The 14,326-nt window shown below is 38.9% G+C and overlaps 1 protein-coding gene across 1 annotated transcript in view; it reads right to left on the reverse strand.

Moving 5' to 3' along the window:
• Positions 1–14,326, reverse strand: part of LOC144605695 (septin-2) — a 111,945-nt gene that overhangs the window by 24,160 nt on the left and 73,459 nt on the right. The window contains exons 10-11 of the mRNA XM_078421192.1: positions 11,019–11,102; positions 2,161–2,218 (exon numbers count right to left, since the gene is read on the reverse strand). Coding sequence (XP_078277318.1) covers positions 2,161–2,218; positions 11,019–11,102 — 142 coding nt within the window. The remainder of the gene's footprint in view (positions 1–2,160; positions 2,219–11,018; positions 11,103–14,326) is intronic.

Consider the following 14,326-nt stretch of genomic DNA (forward strand, 5'->3'; position numbering starts at 1 on the left):
AAATGCAGGAGTTTCACTGCAAACACATTCTGCAGGCATTTCTAAAATAAAAACACAGAATATTATACCACAAAAGACTGTCATTCAGTCGCTGGCTGACAGCATCAACAACTCTGATGCTGTCTCTATTGAGTTTGCAAGTTCTCTTTGTAACCCAGCAGGTTTCCTCCAGGTACGGTGGTTTTCTCCCATATCCAAAAGATATGCGGGTTGTGAGGTCAATGTAAAGTGTCCCTAGTGGGAAGTTAAATGGTAAAATTTGGGAGAGGTTGATGGGAAGGTGGCGTAATAAAATGTTCAATGGTCGGCATGGACAATCATTGGCCTACAAGTCTTTTCCTGTGCGCATGGCACTACATCTACAATTAGCCGAAAGAAGATTCCCTACCTAAAACATTGACTTTCCATGTTCTCCAGAGATGCTGCTTGACCCACTAAATTAGTCCAAAACATTGTACTTTTTGTAAATCAGCATCAGTGTCTCCATTTAACCATCCATTTTGTTTCTCAAGTTTGCCCTGACAATTTCACTAATTTGTAAACTACCAACCCCAGTTCTCACTTAAGTACTCCTCAAAGTAGTATAATTTAAATTAGGTTGATTTCCATGTTTTTACTCCCAGACGGAATAGAGATAGTGGAAAGGTCAAGAGAGGCAATGATGGTGGTATGTTGGATGTCAATGAATACTACAGCTTTGGTCAAAATCACAAACAATTTTTTGCATCACTCTTAATCTCTATATTCTTTGATGTGATCTGCTTCTCCGCGTCTGTCTTTATCACTACAGACACCACATGGTCTGCTGACAGATGCACAATTCTGCACCATTCTGAGCAAGAACATTCTTGGTCCCTTTCTCGTACTTGTGTATTTTCTTTTGCAAATGAATGTTATGCTTCTTACATCTGACTTCCTCTGCTCTAAATCCCTCAGCTTTGATTGAGTTTTCTTCTGGCCATCATGATCATCATCAGAGAGAACTTTCATATAATTTGCTCCCTGAAAATGTTTGCTCAGTCGTATCTGTAATTTTCCCCTTGACCATTCCATCATTGACAAAATCTTCGCATGTGGCCTTGCCAACATCTAGGTTAAGCTTCTCTCTTTCATACACAAAATTGTAGACCAGGTCAACCCACTCCATCTATGCTAGACGATTAATAACTCAGTTTTGTTTTAGCTACTATTACCTATATAGTTTACCCGTGAATTCCTTTCATGGTGTTTGTGAGAAGTGACTGAAAATTTTGAAATTCTATCATGAATTCTGCATTAACATCTGTAGTTTGTCTCAAATTAGGGTTGTTATCTGGGAATATGACGTAGGGGAAAACCGCTCTTTTGAAATTGGACACAATACTTTGGTGGTGTGGCGAGCAATGAATACAAAAATAATGTGTTGCAAGCAACGTATCCAGAAAAATTGAAAGAGTAACCATGTTCTTTGAATCTGCAAAGTTTATACTACAGCAGATTTACATAAAAAGAATTGATTGGCCTGAAGAATAATCTACCTGTTTTCTAAAAGGAGTCGGACAGACTTTTCCAATTTGAACTTTATAAAGAAACTTGGATATGAGCCAAGTTTAAAAAAAAAATCAAATGGCATGTATTCAAAGCAGAAATTTGCCATTGCTTTTAACCAGCACATATGTAAATAATTCTTATTGGGTGCAGCAGCTTTTCCAGTCGCTGTATACTGATGATGGATATAGTTAAACAGCCTTCAGGCCCATCATAACCACACTTGTCCCAAATTCCATGTAAATAGCATAATTCAGTTTAAGACAGAGTTAACCAAGTGGAGGTCAAGTACTTGGTGTAATAATGCTACGTCCCAAACTCCTTTCCCACCCCCTAACAAAGCACCTCAGCATTTCATACTTGACTACTGATGTTTAGCTGGTTTAATTCAATAAAATGCATGTCCTGGTAGAAGAGAAATAAAACGTAATTGAGAACAAAGAGAGCCAGCAAAGCAGCTGTAAATAATGAACCAATGAATTCCAAAGAGCTGGATATGTTATTTAATTGATTATTCACAGACAGAAGACACAAAACTATGTAATAGTCAATATTTTGTTAAGAATAAAGGTAATGGTTTATCTTTCTTCTCTTGATTTCTGCACATTTATCTGTAGAAATTAATCCACTCACCTCAGCTTCCTTCTGCAGCAACATCTTGTCTTTGTCAACTGTTTCATCTTCTACATTCCTGTGAGCAAAAAGAGATAATGATATTAACTTGGAAAACTCAAATGGCATCACCATCCAAATAGAGCTAGACCGTACACTCCTATACAAACCTTCTCCACAGGATGGTATGTAAATTGTGTAGTATTTCAGCACCTGGAAATTACCTGTACATAAAGCTTACAGAAGTGTGACTGCAACTACCTCTTTCCCCCCCCCCCTTCCCCCCCACCCCCCACTTTGCCAGTATGATCAGAGACATATGAAAACATAATGACACACAAAGCTAATCTTAAACCAAACTTAGTTACCCAATTATAATGTATTGTATTGTTAAATTCTCTGCACATAAATACTATCTCCAATTCTACATCCAGGATTTTTTCCACGTATGATTTGTCAATGTATATTGTGCCAGCAACCTTTCTGGAGAGCATTGACAATTTGAATCATATAGAAAGTACTGAATTGTAGCCAATCCCACCTCTCAGCAACTGAATTTCGGTTCAACAATCCTCCATGAACATGCTGGGAGATAACGTATGCTTTATATTTTTGCTCTGCTAATTTATGCCTATCATCAATTTTTGACATTCTTCGTTCCATTTTCTATTTATTAAAGTGAATCTGATCAGATAATGGAGATACATTTGATTGATCCTTTATTGTCACATGTGACATGTCACTGTGATATTCTGTTTTGCAACTCTACACAAAGTAAGTAAGGAGTCCGGTATAGAGTTACAAAATGTTCAATGCAGTTCATAATGGTCCCTCAGTTCTCGGTGGCCCCCCCCCCATAATATCTCCATTGGGGTCAATTAGTCTTTTTTTGTTTATTATATACAAACTGTGTACAGATGCTCCTTGACTTACGATGCTTCAACTTACGATATTTCGATTTTATGATGGTGCAAAAGCGATACACATTCAGTAGAAACCGTACTTCGAATTTCGATCTTTTGCCGGGCTAGCGATATGTGGTATGATACTCTCATGATGGTGGGCAACGGCAGCGAGCCGCGGCTTCCAGTCAGCCACGCGATCACGAGTGTAAACAATCGATACTCTACACTGTACTGTGTTGCCAGCGTTTTTTGGATACAGTGTATTGTGTTTGGGTTTTTGCATCCCATCGTGTCTAGGTTAGGTTGTAGGTTAGGTGGTTATGTTGCTCGGTAGGTTAGGTGGCTTTGATGTTTAGTAGGTTAGGTGTATTAAATGCATTTCCGATTTACGATATTTTCGATTTACGATGGGTTTATCGGAACGTAACCCCATCGTAAGTCGAGGAGCATCTGTATATTGTGTTTATAGGCTTAATATATTGCTGCAAGAAAGAACTTCATTGTTCTGTTGTTGGTGCATATGACAATAAAACACTCTTGACTCGTTCTTTAAATTGTTTTGCTTAAATACCTGTGACTACTCTACATACATCACCTTTCCACATTAGGCGCACAAAATATTAACAAAAATATGACCAACAATGCTTTTTGCCACATTTTCCTCAATCTAGTCCTCCTAATAATTAAAATATTCTACAATTACAACTCTTTTGTTACAACTGCTTCTTTAAATGTGCATGTTTCCTGCTCAGTCCGCCTTTCACTGCATGGTGAATTAAAGTACATTCCAACAATATGATCGGACCTTGGCTATTACACAATCCTTGGGCCCCACCTTAAACACAAATATCTCCACTGGGACTAAGAGGACCACTCCTTACTTTTTCATTACCCATATCCAAAGGGTTTAGAGCAAGCAATAGTAAACTCCAAATTTTAATTCACTTTAGTGACGGTTTATGCATTGCCATCGATTATTTTTATGATTTTTACCTGTTATGCGTCAATATACAATACATCTTAGTTTAGATTTGTATTTTTAAATATACCATTCCACAACCAAGATGGAGACAAACGATGAAAGAATGTGTAACAGATAAGATGTGGAGTGACAAAAAAAATTAATGAATTCTTAAGGAGAAAGAGAATTAATGATAATGGCACTAGGAGAAGCTAAGTGTAATATTAGATTTAACAAGCAGAAGATATAATTAATAAGAGCATACAAGAACATCAGAAATTAGAGCAGCAGCAGGCTAGCTCTGCACCTTTATCAAAATCATGGCTCATCATTACCTTGGTGCCATTTTCATCATATCCTTTATTCCCTTAGGATCCAGAAATCAATCAATCTCCATTTTGAATTAACATAATGACCGAACCTTCAAAGCTCTCTAGTATATAGAAGTCCAAACGTTTATCAGCCTCTGAATTAAGAATATTTTCCTCATCCCAATCCTAAGTAGATTGCTCACATTCTGAGACTGTGACCCCTGGTTTCAGACCCTCTGCCAGGAGAATCCTTCTCCCTTCATCCAGTCTGTTAAGATTATTCCGAATTTTTAAAGAGATTTCCTCCCATCCTAAACTGCAGATAACAGGGGCCTAGTCTCCAATCTCTTCTCAAATTGCACAGCTGTCATCTCTCCATAGCAAGAGGGGGCAGGTTGAGTGAACTAATTATTTACGGAAGGAGTGGTCTCCATGGAACGCGGAAAGGTGTGGGATGGAAAGATGCGACTGGTGGTGGGATCAGGATGAAGGTGGCGGAAGTGTTGGAGAATGACGTGGTATGCAGAGGCTGGTAGTGTGAAAGGCGAGGACCAGGGGAACTCTATCCTTGTTCCATCTAGGGGGAAGGGGAGGCAAGAACAGATCTGGAAATATCAGGAGACAAAGATGAGGGCTCCATCCACAATAGCATGGAGCAAACCACATTTATTGAAGAAAGAGGAAATCTCAATAATGCTGTTTGGGAACTGAGTGGGTAGATGCAAACATTACACGGGTGGAGAATTAAATTTGACTGATCTCCAGAAGCTAATCCCCAGCACAGATAGCTGGGAGACCAAACAACTTATCTATCGGCCTGTCCTCCAGTCATGCTAACTCAGGCTAGTGCAGTCAGAAACACACTCTGGTGGAGGTCAGGGAGAGTGCAGAGGCACTAGGCTCATCTGATATGCTGAACTTTACAGTGAGCTCACATGCCTAAACAGGACTGTTGATCATCTAAGCAGAGAGTTATGGGTAACTGCTGGCTCATATTTGAAAATCTGTCTCTGAATTAATTGATATCCTGTGTAGGAAAATAACTGCAGATGCTGGTACAAATCGAGGGTATCACAAAATGCTGGAGTAACTCAGCGGGTCAGGCAGCATCTCTGGAGAGAAGGAATGGACGACGTTTCGGGTCGAGATTTTTCTTCAGACTTGATATCCTGTGATTGTTCTGCACTCAATAATTTCCGGTCTTTCAAGAGAACTGGCATGTGAGAACGCTCCAAGGGTTAACACGATCAGCCTCTGAATCAAAAAATTGAACATGGATTACAATTATACAGCTTCCTGAATGTGAAAAAGGGAACATGCTGCCCTCTGCTTTTCAATGCAAGTTATCAAAGCATCGCCTCGACAAAGCATTGCAAGATGCTGCCCCACAGCACCAGAAACCCGGGTTCAATCCTGACCTCAGGCAGATACAAAATGCTGGAGTAACTCAGCGGGTCAGGCAGGATCCCTGGAGAACATGGATTGGTGATGTTTCGTGTCGGGAAACTGATTGATTGCAGGAGTGGGGTAAAGAAAGCTCGAAGAGTGGAGAGGCAAGTCAAAGCATGGCAGGTCATAGGTGAAATCAGGTGAGGGAGACTTTTGATATGCAGATGATTGGACAAAGGCCAGAGATGAACACACAAGGTGTGAGACAAAAGGAGTAGAGAGCAGAGATGAACACACACAAGGTGTGTGACAAGACAACTCCGGTTCCTGACCTCGAGTGCTGTCTGTGCGCAGTTTGCACGGTCTCGCTGAGGCCATGTGAGTTTCCTCAGGGTGCTCCAGTTTCCTCCCACATCCTAAATACACACGGGTTTGTAGGTTAATTGGCCTCTATAAATTGTTCCTGGTGTGTAGTGATCGGGAATATGGGATGACTTTGAACTAGATTGAATGGCTGATCAATGGTTGGTGCAGACATGGCGGGCCAAAGTGCCAGTTTCCATGCTGTCTCCTAAACTAAAGTAAACCAGAAAAGTTGAGTGGTTGGGAAAGTTTAGTCAAGCTCTTAAGTAACATGCAAATCTTCAGCAAAGTCAATTATACTTTGTGTCATGGTAAAATTATGGGACTAGTATGCAAAGGTCAGGACTAAAATTGTTGGTTGGCTCAGACGCGGTGGGCCGAAGGGCCCATTTCCATGCTGCATCTCTAAACTAAACTAAACTGACCTCTGCAGACACAACTAGGAATCTCAAAACTGCAGCTGGGGAATTTAAATTCAAATAATTAAATAGAACCAAGTGAAATTGCCTAGAATAGATACCATGATACTACCAATAATAGTTAACAAAATTAAACTCAAGTTTTCCACGTGAAATATCACCGTGCTCTTCATAAATAACATCTGAATTATAGAGATGAAGAGGCAGGAAAAATTTGAAAACAATAATAAGTTCAAAACTAAGGTGTTACTTCATAGTAAGTCAATGTAGTTCAGCAGTCAAAAATTGAGGGTTGAATGTCCAACAGATAATGTAGGCAGTTTAATGAAAGTGAAATCACATTTGATCAATTCAGTGGAGTTTTTTAAAGGAGACCCATGGATGTATTGTACTTGGATTTTCAGAAAATGTTTGATAAGATGCTGCATCAAAGATTATTGCAGAAAATAAAAGCTTGTAGTGTAGGAGTCAAGCAGTTAACATAGATACAAGATTGACTAGCTTACAGAGTGCGGGAAATAGGAGAGTCAAGATGACAATTTGCACAACATAACAGCAGCAGGAATTATTGCTACATTCTAGCTTAGTTTGGCTCCAGGAAAATAATTTTAGCAAATTTCATGGCATGAAAAATGGAGTTGAGGGTGTGGCTGTGCAGAAATGGTGAATTGAATGAGTGCAGAAATAATAAATAGTTAATAGTTTTTATAACTGCAACAGGAGATGGATTTTACTTAAATGATATGAATGAGAGATCAAGTGCAATAATTAATGACTTCTATACACCAAGTCCAAGTAATTATGACCATCCTGGAAATCAATTCAAAACACTTTTCTATCTCAACATTTTTCAACTTGTCTCCGTCTATTTGAAGCAATTTATTGTCATAAATTATGTGTTACAATTTGTCCCAAAGGATGTTTTGACATTTCAGCTTGCTAAGTAGAACAATAATGTGGTTCAGGGCAGACACTGACAGCTGCAGGACTACTGAAGAGCTTCTTACGCAATACCTTATTCAGTAATGCCAAAAGGTGACTCAACACATTCTCTCCTTGGGTGGATGTTATATCCTCACTCTTGCTTGTACTCTCTCAATACACCCAGTGAGCTGCTCTTCCCTTCAATGTCTTACTGCACAATTATTCGCCAAGGCTTAATGTTCCAATATTGTAACAAAGGAACACCACTTTGTGAGATTTGCTCAAAGTTCTGGAGTAAGGTAACAACCCATTTACATGAATTACTCACAATCATCTGCACTGCAAAAATTTCTGCAGGCATCATATTCTAGATAAGTACATTGCTAATTCTATTAGTCATATTTATACATCCAACTATGTGGTTCAAGAAAATAATTTTGTCAGTATTAATAGAAAATGTTTACAATCAAAAATTGGAAAAGAAGGAGAACTGATGTATTTTAACGTGAAGACAAAGTAAATTAAACAACATTGATACAACCATAGCTTAAAGAAAACTGTTTAGAGTGGGAAACTATGGTGAGTGACATTCAACAGAAGATTTTGCCTGGTCCTTTGATATACTTCAGTCTGAAGAAGGGTCTCGACCCGAAACGTCACTCATTCCTTCTCTCCTGAGATGCTGCCTAACCTGCTGAGTTACTCCAGCATTTTGTGAATAAATACCTTCGATTTGTACCAGCATCTGCAGTTATTTTCTTATACTTCCATACACAAGTACTTTGAACAAGGTAAGCCACTTCAGAACATGCAGACAGAACCATAATGGAGTACGACAAATTAAAAAAACTATAAGCAAACATATCAGATCATTTTTTGTCAACATGAAAACTTACCATTTCTAAGACAACTATGTCATAAATTGGAAGACTGATATATGTATGAAAACTCTGGACTTTATGAAATACAAACAAGTTACTTGCACCTGTTGGCTTTAGGACATAACATGAAACAATCACAGGAAGAATTAAAGGGAGATCAAAAAAATGTAGAGTGATTGGAATGTGAAAATAAGCCCAGAAATCTTTTGAAAAGGTCTAAATAATTGGAGGATGTGAGAAGAAACATTAATGTGTTTAGCAGCTTTTTTTTCTGTGTAGCAACATTTTTAGATTCCGCACAACTAATGGAGAACTATTAAGCAACAACACTTTATGGAGTACATTTCCCCAGTGCTCATCTTTCAAAAGCAAAACTGCTACTACCCCAATACAGTTCAAATAATATTAATCAAATGATAATATGCATTAAGAACAGAAAATTGCTCAGAATCAGATCATGGATCATTATGGAGAATACATCAAACTGAGGACCTTCGATCTGAACATTTCTAATGCAAGGTCATTGAGCTGAATCTTGCTGTATCTTGCTCCAAAGATGCTGCCTAACCAGCTGTCTGTATTTTAGCATTTTGTGCTTTAATTTCACATATACATCTCATGTAATATTTTATTTTAACAGCAATGCACAAGAACTCACAGTTGCATACATGTACAACAAATCAAAGTCACATATAGCCTAATTATCTATAAACTTCAATTTAATATATACGGCAAATTCTTGAAACATTGTAATCAATAATTTATTTCATTCCTAAAACTTAGAGAGTCAAAGTATGTGGAAATAAGCCCTTCGGCCCAACTTGTCCACACTGACCAACATGTCCCATCTACAGTAGTCCCACCTGCCAGTGTTTGCCCCATATCCCTCCAATTCCGTCCTATCCATGTACCTGTCTAATTGTTTCTTAAACGTTGCATTTGTCCCTGCCTCAACCACCTCCTCTGGCAGCTCGTTCCATATACCCACCACCCTCTGTGTGAAAAAGTTACTCCTCAGATTCCCATTAAATCTTTCCCCTTCACCATAAACCTATGTCCTCTGGTTCTCGATTCCTCTACTATGGGCAAGAGACTCTGTGCATCTACCCGATCGATTCCTCTCATGATTTTATACACCTCTATAAGATCACCCCTCATCCTCCTTTGCTCCAAGGAATAGTGTCACAGAGTGCTCAACCTCTCCCTATAGCTCAGTCCCTCGAGTCCTGGCAACATCCTTGTAAATCAACATCCTCGGAAATCAACTTCTGTACATTAAAAACATGATAAAGAAACTACACATGTACATGTACACATACCATTCTTGTGTAAGTATCTTACGCATAATATATAATGAAAAATCTTTTGATATACAATAGTAACTGCTGTTTGTGCAGCTACAGATTGCAAACACATTTCTTCTGGGCTCTCTTCAATCAAATGTAACATCCTCAACCTAAATAGAAAGTGAATTTCAGGTTTCCTACAATGACAAAGGCATTTTCAATGTGCATTTGCATTCAAGAGCAAGACAACATATTTTGTAAAACATACAACATACTTCCTAAAAATTGTGGCACACGGAACAAGTGGCAAATACCCAATTGAAAATTATATAATTGCTTATAATTATATAATTATACAATTGCTATGAGGGCCAGTTCCACAGATTATCCAAAATGTACTATATGAATCATTGCTTCAATTATAGATTTAATTGAACCGTCTGAGCCTTCCGCAATAGCCTCTTAAATTTACCACCATCCCCTACCACAACCAAAACGTTACGTTGACACAACGCATACAGTGATTCTTTTGGGCATTTCACACCGTTGACTTGAAACCCTGATGGGAGGCTCTTGGATAACAGGAAAATTCTGTACTCCATCCCCACTCCCACATACCTACCAACAGAGAATATTATTTCCTTGTCCCTATCCTGTCGATTAATTTTGTCCTTTCACTTTCAATTAGATTCCATACATTTATAATATCAGGGAATTCAAAATATGAACAAGGCCTTGTACAGCCTAGGTGTCATTACCTGCTCTTTGTATTGCAGCTACCTTCAACAGAATAACAACATGCCATTAAATTTGAGTTTCCTGAAACTACTTTTCAGCTGGTGGCTGAATATTTTGTGATTTTTGCAAGTGGAAACCAAAATACTTTTGTTCTCCCGTAAATACAGATTCTTGCCATTAAGAAACAAAAAACATTTGGAGGAGTCCTTAATTTTTTCCACTCATGCCTTTGCGCCTCAGATACCCAAAACAGTTTTGGCCAGTCTTTTACGAACGACATGTTGCAAGAAATTCCTACAGGAGGCAGCTGTTCTGCACTGCCTCACCCAAGAAGTCATATTTAACATTTGCAACCAGCACAGTTAGGAAATTTAAACATTGGTCAAGTCGAGGAAACAAGTATTTTTTGTTACTTCTTATGCCAAAAGCTGCAGAAGCCAGTGCAGCACAATCCATTGTTCTAGTTGAGATTAATTAATTCAACACAGATGTAGGATAAAAGCTGTGATTTCAATGACTCAGCATACTTCCTCTCAAGCAGCCTAATAAACCTTAAAGACTGCGATCTTTGAATTTAAATTGCTAACACATTAACAATTTTAAATTCACACCAGATTATCTAAAAGTGAGCATTTAGTAATAGCTTTCCTGCAGAACCCAAAAGTATACAAGTAAGGCCCAGAGAAGAAAACATTAACCAACCTGCCAACACGCTTCAGCCGCTCTGAACGGAAATTTTCGTAGTGTAGATCTTGAGTGACTTCCTGCAGATCCTGCATGTGTGTTCTAGAAAACAGAAAGGATTTTAACATGAAATTTCAGTTAGCCAGTGTCTTTTCCTGCTTCTATGCTTCTTAGCGATTTTCAACCACCTTTCCCAGGCATCTTAAGGTTATTCAACTGAGGAGAGTCCAACGGCCACACTTTCAGTTTTTCCAAGAATGAGTCAATACCAGTCAAAAATAACACTGGCCAATTCTTCTCTTCCCCAGCTTAGACACAATGATAAAAACCGAAAATGCTGGAAATCTGTCGGTAGATAAATTGAGTCAACATTTCAGGTTGATGACCTTTCACAAAGAAAGCCGACTATTTCTTGCAGTCTTGTTACAGATCTCTGGTATCTGCAGTTTTGGCTTTTTTATTAGAACAAACAAATCAGTGGAAACTGGCCACATAAATAATTGCCACATAAATGATGAATGATTTCATTGTTCTATCTGGGACATATGACAATAAACCACTCATGACTCTTGAATTTCTTGCACCAGCATCACTGGATCAATTGAAGCTAGATATGCATTGTTTATTCAAAGTTAAAATACTACTCCAGGAGATAGAGCAACAGATTTGTATACAGATTACCAAAAGATGCCAAAGCAATCGGGTTGTCTTTGTGGGTGACTTTACCTTACCCAATATTGACTGGGACTAACTCAGTGCCAAAGACTTAGAAGGGGCAGAATTTGAGAGTTGCATCCAAGAGGGTTTCTTGAAACCAGGGAAATGAGCCTTTCAGCCTACCAAGAGTCCTCTCCAACCATTGCACCCCCATTAAAATCCTACTTTATATTCCTTGCATTTTTGTTAATTCCTCTCAGATTCTACCACTCACATGCACACCTGGAATAATTTGCAGTGGCTAATTAACTTACCAACAGACACCAGAAGACAAAACTGAATCAAGGTTACTGGATCTGTCCGATGGTAGTACCCCACCATCCCCTTGCGCCACTGTGCCACCTCATGGATGTCTGCCCAGTCTTTATCACCTCTTCTGTACTAGCTTCCCCCTAGCCTTAAATTCCAGATCTTTCAAAAATTTGTCTACCTCCTTTTCAAGTACCTCCAGTGATCTAGCCTTTGCAAGCCTCTGGGGTGGAGAGTTGCAGAGATTCACCACACTGTCAGAAGAAATTGCTGCACACCTCCGTTTTAAACGCCTACTCCCATAACTTGGAACCGTGTCTTCTTATCCAAAACTCTCCCACTAGTGGAAAGTACAAAGTAGTGCAAGCACAGCTGCTGAGAAAGTACAAGAACCACAGGATTCCATGCAAGCATGATCAGAAGGAAAACTACAAACACAGCTCACAACAACCAAAACTACTGCACTTACATGAATCGCCCTCCTAAATGTTTCAGATTGTTAATCTGGTCCTTCATGAAAGTATATTATGCACCACTGACCTTCAGTCATGATATGACTGATGACTATCATCTTGTTGACCACTAGAGGACCTACTATTCCAACAATTTAATGAAAACCTGGAGATTGAATACTGACTCTTGTAGCAATTTCAGAAGTTTGCTAGCAAACAGAACTTCAGTTTCCTGAGGGAAGCCAAGCTTTGGTTTACTGTTTTAATTGGACGTAGGAGGCCTTTAGAAGAATGGTGAACTTCGACCAAAAGAGTGGCATCTACATTTAGGCAAAGAGAGCACATGAAATGGAGCTGGCAGGAAATGTAACGTAAAATCACATTAGACGCTACAGATATATTAAAAGGCTGGCTCGGGAAACAATTAAAGATCAGCATTGTCTTATCCATTTTTAGTTTTAGTTTTTAGTTTTAGAGATACAGCACGGAAACAGGCCCTTCAGCCCACCGAGTCCGTACCAACCAACGGTCCTCGCACACTAACACTATCCTATACACACTAGGGATAATTTAACATTTTTATACCAAGCCAATTAACCTACAAACCTGTATGGTTTTTTTTTACTGATGAGTAGATCGTAAAGCCAAGGAATAGGAATTGTGATGGAATAGATCATATACAAATTACCAAAATAGGAGGTATTGTCAGTTTTAAAGCACATTAAGGGGGATAAATCCCCAGGGTCTGACCAAGTACACGTTTCCCTTCATTGAGAAGGGTATCGAGTACAAAAGTTGGCACATCATGATACAGCTGTACAGGTCGTTGGTGGGACCACATTTGGAGTACAGTGTGTAAGGGTATAATTGGAAAGAGTGCAGAAGAGATTCACCAGAATGTTACCTGGGCTTGTTGGTTTGAGTCATAGGGTGAGGTTGGATGGACTGGAACTTTTTTCTTTAGAGCATAGGAGGCTGAGTGTATAAGATCAAGAGCAACACGTATAAAGCAAAACTTCACAATCTCTATCCAGGGTAGTGGATAGTAAAACTAGAGGGCATAGGATTAAGATCAAAGGGGAGATATTTTAGAGGGACTTTGAAACTAACTTTTTCACTGAGGGTAGCTTGTATCTTGAATGACCTGCCAGAGGAAGTTATGGAAGCGGATGCAATTACACATTTTAAGACATTTGGACAGATATACGGAAGAGAAGGGCTTAGAAGGCTATGGGCCAAATGCAGGCAAATGCATCTAGCCCAGTATGTCAACTTAATCAGCATGGAAAAATGTGCTGAAGGACTCGTTTCTGTGCTGTGCAGCTCTTAGCCTCTAAGAGTAAAATAGGATTCTTGGAGCCAAGTACCTCTACACAGATTCAAAGGCAGCCATTGATTTTAGTGCCAGCCTTCTTATTGACGGAACTGTCAAATTATCCATGCATGCCTTGTTGTCCACTCTGAAGAAATTATTTCAAAGCAAAATGTGTTGGTGTGATTGGCTCCAAACGACTGTACAGTTCATCCCTGAAACTGGAACCCACTAGACAAGTGGGGTGTGATAGTGAAACAAACACTACTCCAGTGCATCCACTAGTAACACAGTGCATCAGTCCACCAATTAATCATGCATTTGAAAACTGAGTTAATTTTCAAATCACCCAAGTGGAAAACATACAACATTAATCTTTAATACAAAATACCAAACATATTTCAACTATTTACAATTAAAATAAGTTCTCAATACACATGTCTTTATCAGCAATGGTGAAGGAAGTTGGAAGCATTGCCTTCATTTTCCTTGTCCATTGTCCCTTTGCCTCTTTCCTTTCTGGCTCCTACTCAGTATCCGATGGTTGCATTTTTCTATTTTGGCAGAAAGTTTTTCTAAACTATTTTACCATAGGT

The sequence above is a fragment of the Rhinoraja longicauda genome, chromosome 25, assembly GCF_053455715.1.
Source record: "Rhinoraja longicauda isolate Sanriku21f chromosome 25, sRhiLon1.1, whole genome shotgun sequence".
Lineage (NCBI taxonomy): Eukaryota > Metazoa > Chordata > Chondrichthyes > Rajiformes > Arhynchobatidae > Rhinoraja > Rhinoraja longicauda.